The sequence below is a fragment of the Jatropha curcas genome, chromosome 3 (assembly GCF_041381405.1).
Source record: "Jatropha curcas cultivar XTBG-Jc1 chromosome 3, XTBG_Jcur_1.0, whole genome shotgun sequence".
Taxonomy (NCBI): Eukaryota; Viridiplantae; Streptophyta; class Magnoliopsida; order Malpighiales; family Euphorbiaceae; genus Jatropha; species Jatropha curcas.
Window position 1 is genome coordinate 30907188 of NC_143153.1, and position 7074 is coordinate 30914261.

The window sequence follows — 7074 nt, forward strand, 5'->3', positions numbered from 1 at the left end:
CAAACAATTGGGTGCATTTGAAGATTACATGTGATACAATTGTTTTTATTTTCCGTACGTAGTTATTTCCCTGTATTTTTCACATATTGTGCTTCCATCATCTCCGTTGTCTAAATTCTGCCCCGCGACTAAATACGCATATATTTATTTTACTTCCGAGTCCTCAGGGTGTGGTAATTTTGATTCACGAAACTTCTTTTCATCTGAAAGTAGTCTTGCAAACCTGCAATGCAATTATAAGAAGTGTAATTATCGGCGGTTTATTCTATAATATAAAGAATTTAAGTCTTGTTTAATAAGCCGTAATGAAAGACAAAAAATTTTCTACCAATTTATATAGTAAATTAGGAACTATTTTTTGGGCTAGAGGACAAGGCTATCCATAGCACCCTTCTCTTCGTCATTGATAAAATATAATATAATGTAAATGCTAATGTAATAAAGTATATTTTTTATATTTAGTGACACTATATCACATTTCATCAGGGCTTATATACTGTATTGCTATAACGGAAAATGTCAAAATGGACAAAAACCTTTCAAGTGCTTCATGGTAAGTGCCCGCATTTTCAACTGGTTCATAAAGTCCAGTAATCAAATTCACACGTGAAATTGGACTCTTCAACAAGTTTTCTCCAACTTTAACAAGATCTTCTAAGTTCTCCTTTGTAGACAAATCCACAGAAGACAGGTCACCTTGCAGTTTGTGATCCTGATTTCGTAGCCAACATCAAATAGGGTAACTTTCGAATTGAACTCAGTCAACACTTAAGTTTTCACAGTTGATTTAAACGAAAGAATACTGAAATCAGAAAATCTGAGCTTAGTGTGCATAGGAACTTACATCAACCCTGAGATAATTACTTTCAGATTGAAGGGCTTCGAACACAACAGAATTGTAATAATCAACCATATCAGCACTAGCTTTACCATAGTAATCTATTAATGGAGTAGACCCTTTGTAATATAACCAATCTATAACCCCCCATTTTGAAGCCACTTTAGCTTTGTACTTTCCTCCGTCAGTCTGAGATCCTGTCCCCAGAGAAATCACAAGGAGACGTTCATAGTCCATCGGCTTGATAGGGAAAAAATCTGGGTTCTTCTTTATTGTCTGTTTCGTTACTTCACTAATGGCAACCAAAGTCTGCATGAAATTAAAATGGGATGAGATTTTGATTTTCCTTTTTAATTACATATTTTGGGATTTTCTTTTTCTTACTGGGTTATTAGCAGCCAAGCCACCGTCAATAAGGTTAAATTCTTGAATATTTCCATCTGAATCTTGATTCTTGAAGGAATAGGCTGGAAGCAAAGTTGGTGCTGCAGATGTACCTATGCATACATCTGAAAGTAAAGCATCAAGAATTGGGTGGTCTCTCACCTGCATAAACAAAATGGGCATTTTCCTGAAGTCGTAATACACCATTTTTCTAGGAGAAAAAACAAATTAAATCTTGAAAACCAGGTCAATGAAATATTTAAAAATTTAACATTTTTCTTTTTGTGTGTGCGCGATTACTTGTTTTTCTTTATCAATAGCAAAACTAAATGTATCTTTCTTTTCTTTGCAGATTGAAAAAGAGAAAAAAAAGAAAAAAACTATTAAAAGGTCTCTAGAAATGCTTTTATTTCAGCAAATAATTGTATATACATATAAGTTTTTTTTTTTTTTTTTGGTTAATTAGATTCCAATTGAACTTGCAATGTTATTATAATCTGCAAATTAACTCCAATAATCAAAATTCGTTGGTCATATATATAAAGTTATTCAAAAAAACCATATACATGTATAAATTATAATTGCGAGTTATGACCTGATATGAAGAGAAGATGGTAGGCTGGAGTGTCTTGATGTCAAAAGTTGGGATAACCACATTGGTCAATGTTTGATGCAACTTTGTGTCCTTCAATATTCTTCTTATTAGCTTGTGCAGATACTTCCCATTATATTTGGGCCCAATTAGAGCTCTCCATAGATTTACCAGCCAAGCTAGCATCCCCCTGCACACACACACACACACACATATATATAATTTTAAGGAATTTCATGAAGGATGGATTAACTGATTGCGATATATATATATATGTACGTATGTATCTTTGATTACTTTGTTTGTGGGAATATTTTAGGGCTATTTTGAAGGTAAAAAGGCACTAAATCTTTAGCAGCAAATAGGGGACGGTCCTGTTCATTTGGTGCAGCTAACATGGCAGCTATGAGACCACCAGTACTTGTCCCTGCAATCAGGTCAAAATAATCTGCTAGCCTTGCCTCCTCACCATCAAGCTCCTATACACATGCATGCACGTATAAATAAACCATATATATTTCAGTACTAAAAATTGGTTTCAGCTAGCGTATGAGACTTTCTGCATTGCAAATCTGAAATCAAGTTTGAAACTAAAACAGCATTTTCGATGCAAAGTTAAAAAAAAAAAAAAAAAAAAAAAAAAAAAAAAAAAAGCAGTTTTGTTTAACTAATTTGAAGATTTTACTATTGAAAAATGTAAAATTCATTTTAAAAAATAAATAAATACCTTCTAATCAATATAAATAATAGTTATATCAAACAAATTTCAAGTCATAAAATTATTAAAAATTACCTGGAGTTTAGATTCAAGATAAGCAAGAATGACACCAGGGATGATTCCTCTTACACCACCACCATCAATGCTAAGGACAGTAATGAGATTACCACATTTTGGTGGTTGAATTTTGGAACATGTCCTACTGATCTCCATTTTAGAACAATGAAGGTGACAATGATTGGCTTAGTTTTCTGGTCTCTCCAAATATATAAGAATTTGATTTTAGCAGGTCAAATTCAGGAGGCTGGAAGTTTTGCTCAATGGATAATGTATTTGTCTTACTAAGGCTATAAGATGTGGCTTCACGTAATTGGAAATATTTAGAATTGCTTTCTTTCTCAATAAATTATATGTATGATAACATTCTGTTGCTTCTTTTTAATGAACCAAGCAAACGATTGAAGGGTTCACATCTATCTTCTTTAATTTTTTAAATTAATCACATTCTTGTAGAATCTTCGAGCGATTAAAAGAAAAGAAATCAAACCCTAAAATGCAATTACTTTGTGTTTAACTTGAGGAATAAGTTCCAATATTTTATAATTAGATTAATTAGCTATGCTTGATCCTCTAACTAATCTAATTGCAACCATCTGTAAGATGTCACTATTTAATAATTGGAACGGAGCAATCTACTCAAGATCGATGAAATGAGAGCTTGCTTGGAATACTACTCCAATAATATGATAATCATTTTTTTTATTAAGGATTCAATGTATTTCATATTTAGCTTAATTTTACCATTTGGGTTTTCTATTATATATCAGTACTCCCAAACTTTAATACAAATGGTTAAATTCAATTCACTACAGGAATTGCTCTTTAGTGACAGTAATTCGGTTGCGATTTCATAATAATCAGTCACTAATTATAAAAGGCGACTGAAATTTCAGAAACACATTAAAGCTTAATGATAACCTGACAATAAATTTAGCCTGTAACAGTAAATTTAGTGGGTAACAGATTAGGTATCTCCTACAAATTATGAAATATTTACTTATCTCGTGCAAGTTATTTCTCGTTCAATTTATATTTTAATGTTCATTTATGGAGTCAACCAGAGGCTTAACAAGGCCTACAAGTTTCTTCTCCCTTCCATAGAATTTCGGGCAAGTAATTATATAAAAAATTAAAGATAATTTGTGATTAGGAAACTTGTGAGAATATATATACATTTGTCCACTTCAGTTGGAATAAATACATTTTAGTCAAATACTTGTTAATTCTTATGAAGTTTGCTTGTTGAGTATAAGTAAAATACATGCAATTTTGTTGTTCAGTGGTGACTACAGACACAGAGACAAGATCCTTCTGTTCTTTCGTATAAGCATTTAATTAATTGGTTGATGGCCCCTTTCTACTTTTGTCTTTTTTTTTTTTTTCAAATTGAAACGAGAGAATCCAAATTTGAATTTATTGTTAAACTGTATGTATATCTGTACGTATATCTACCACAAATGTGCAAATCTCTTTTGTTTTTTAAATAGGAGTTCTCAAGTTTATAGAAAAATTAGCTAGATTCAGTGCAAATTATCTCGTAAAGTTGCTAAGATTTTTTTTATTTTTTAAGTTAATAATTTTCCTTGCATTTTGGGAGAGTGAATGAATGAATTTTTTCATGATATGTATAAGGTTATTTATAGCCCTAATTGTGTGATTTGAGTCTTTTAAGTTTTGGCCTCTTATTGCTTAGAAAAAAAAGGTAATGCCTTGCAAGTATTAAAGAGATATGACTTTATTACTGTTATTAAATATGGGAGTAGGCAAATCCTTCTTGAATATAATATATAACTTCAAGAATTTCTTGTTTTTTTCCTTTTCTAAAACATGCATCGGATAAACGGAATGTTACATTCGCAAAATCAAAGATTTTTTTTTGTGTGTTGCTGCATTGTTGTATTTTTAATTAGATTATCTTATTTTTGTACCATGATCAAGCTAGAAATTTTTATAAATTAACCCAAATTATAAAAATCATAACTTAAAATTTGAATGAGGTACACCAAAAAAAAATTTTTGAATGAGGTTTTTTTATATTTAAAAAAGGTGCAGTTAACGTCTATTTATGACTCCCGCCAAACTCTAACTTGATTGCTTAAAGAAAATCTCCGATCAAGAATTGTTTTGGACATTTTTCCATTAAATTTCTAAATGAGATGACCTTATGGCAAAGAAACAATCTCCTTTATATGCATATCTGTCCCAAGCCCTTTTCTCTTATCAATCTACTTCAGCTCTGCAGCAACTCAAAATCGTTCAAACATGGCCAACAAGTTCACCAACAAATCGCAGTGTCTGGATCACATAAATCCTCTTTCATTGTCACAAAATTGATCCAAATGTATGCGGATTGCGATGATGTAATATCTGCCTATAAACTGTTCGATAAATTGCCACAACCAAATGTTTTTACTTGGACTGCCATTTTTGGATTCTATTTGAGGCATGGGATGTATGAGAAATGCGTACAGAATTATGGGTTGATGAAATTTAAGGGTGTTTTGCCTGATAACTATGTGTTTCCGAAAGTTCTAAGAGCATGTGCGCAGTTGTTGTGGTTGGATGGAGGGATTTGGATTCATAAAGACGTGATTGTTTGTGGTTTTGAATTTAATTTGCAAGTTTCTAATTCTTTGATTGATATGTATACAAAATGTGGGAATGTTAGGAGCGCGAGGTTGGTTTTTGAGGAAATGAGGGAGAGAGATTTGTTATCATGGAATTTGATGATTTCAGGGTATGTGCATAATGGGTTGCTAGATTTGGCCGTGGAGCTTCTAGGTTGCTTGAGATTAGATGGTTTTGAGCCTGATATTGTTACTTGTAATACCTTAATGGAAGCCTACTGTCAAATGGGGCACTTTAATGAAGCTTGGGAAACTTTTAGACAGATTGAGCAACCTAATATCATTTCTTGGACCACTTTGATTTCAGGTTATTCTAAGATTGGAAAGCATGAAATGTCGATACGAATATTCAAGGATATGGTAGCCGGAGGAATTGTCTCCCCTGATTTACATTCTCTTTCTAGTGTCCTTGTTTCATGTCGCCATCTTTGTGCTTTGCGGAAAGGGAAAGAGATTCATGGTTTTGGGATAAAAATGGAAACTAAAACTGCATTTTATGGTTCAGCCGGCCCTGCTTTGCTAACAATGTATGCTAAGTGTGGTATAATTCAGTATGCTAGATTTGTATTTGAACTGATGGACAAATCGGACGTTGTTACTTGGAATGCTATGATTCTTGGTTTTGTTGAACTACAGTTAGTGCAATTGGCACTTGAATGTTTTAGTGGAATGCAAAGATCGGGTGTTAAGAATGATCAGACAACAATATCAACCATTTTGCCAGTATGTGGTTTGAAGTGTGGGAAACAAATCCATGCATACATTTTGAGAAGCAGCAGTCTCAATTCAGTTGTTCCAGTTTGGAGTGCAATGATTCATATGTACTGCAAAAGTGGATGCATTAGATCTGCATACTCTGTATTCTCTAACATGGCTGTCAAAGATATAGTTACATGGAACACAATGATTGGAGGATTTGGTATGCATGGCCTTTGCCAGGCTGCACTTGAACTTCTAAAAGAGATGAATGGATTAGGCTTTCGCCCTGATTCGATGACTTTCACTTCTCTGCTATCAGCTTGTAGCCACTCAGGTCTTGTGGATGAGGGGCTTAAACTGTTTCATAGCATGACTGAAGACTATGCATTAACTCCTAGAATGGAACACTATTCTTGTATTGTTGACATGCTAGGACGTGCTGGTCAGTTTGCAGAAGCTGTGACTTTTATTCATAAAATGCCTGTTGAACCTGATAAGACTATTTGGGGAGCTTTACTAGCAGCCTGTCGAGCCTATCAAAATGTTGATGTTGGAAAGCTGGCTGCTGAACAGCTAATCCGGTTGGAACCCGAATGCTCAGGACACTATGTCACGTTGTCAAATATATATGCAAGAGCTAGAAGATGGGATGATGCTGTAAGGGTGAGAAAGGAAATGGAAGATGAAGGACTGGTCAAGACATCAGGGCAAAGTTGGATTGAAACTGAAGAAAAATGGGAAATTGGAAATTATTACAACTCCCAATAATTTTCTAAAGCATTCCATGTAATGGGCCTTGGAACCATGGGTTTATGAGAAGGATCTGTCACTGAATGTGTCGCTTAGAACCATCAAGTCATGTCCCTAATTTCTTTATTTAATTTGAAGAGATTAAACAGCAAGACAGTAGGTCTCTACTTTCTGGTCTTAGACATTCAAATTTGGGTTGACAACCAAATCTATGCCATGTGTGGGGCACTCACCAAGACAAGGAAACCTCCAAAACACTCCACAATGATCCTCATTTTTTTTATTACAAAAAAAGAAAAAAAGAAAAAAAAAGAAAGCAATAATAATTGTTTAAATTATATATATAAATATTTGACACATGAGTGCCACTAGTACTACACCTATCACTTCAGGTGGGGTTCACGTT

General features: G+C 33.5%; 2 protein-coding genes across 2 annotated transcripts; one reads left to right on the plus strand and one right to left on the minus strand.

Annotated features, from left to right (window-relative positions):
* Positions 1–472: 472 nt before the first annotated feature.
* Positions 473–2745, minus strand: LOC149497907 (patatin-like protein 1). Its single transcript, XM_089719305.1, has 6 exons — positions 2608–2745; positions 2112–2293; positions 1818–2004; positions 1223–1384; positions 845–1147; positions 473–712 (listed from the first exon to the last, which is right to left on the minus strand). Exons 1-6 carry the CDS (start codon positions 2743–2745, stop codon positions 473–475), a joined length of 1212 nt encoding a protein of 403 aa, XP_089575431.1.
* Positions 2746–4331: 1586 nt separating this feature from the next.
* Positions 4332–6820, plus strand: LOC105639685 (pentatricopeptide repeat-containing protein DOT4, chloroplastic). The gene has a single exon (XM_012223817.4). The coding sequence runs from the start codon at positions 4749–4751 to the stop codon at positions 6684–6686; it is 1938 nt and encodes a 645-aa protein (XP_012079207.2). The 5' UTR covers positions 4332–4748; the 3' UTR covers positions 6687–6820.
* The last annotated feature ends 254 nt before the right edge of the window (positions 6821–7074 follow it).

Bases quoted from the DNA above. Each gene is read 5' to 3' on its own strand.
- LOC149497907 (XM_089719305.1), bottom strand. From the start codon at position 2,745: ATGGAGATCAGTAGGACATGTTCCAAAATTCAACCACCAAAATGTGGT. The intron at 2,294-2,607 runs GTAATTTTTAAT...GCATGTGTATAG, and splicing joins ATCTTGAATCTAAACTCCAG to GAGCTTGATGGTGAGGAGGC. The intron at 2,005-2,111 runs GTAATCAAAGAT...GTGTGTGTGCAG, and splicing joins AAAATATTCCCACAAACAAA to GGGGATGCTAGCTTGGCTGG.
- LOC105639685 (XM_012223817.4), top strand. From the start codon at position 4,749: ATGACCTTATGGCAAAGAAACAATCTCCTTTATATGCATATCTGTCCC.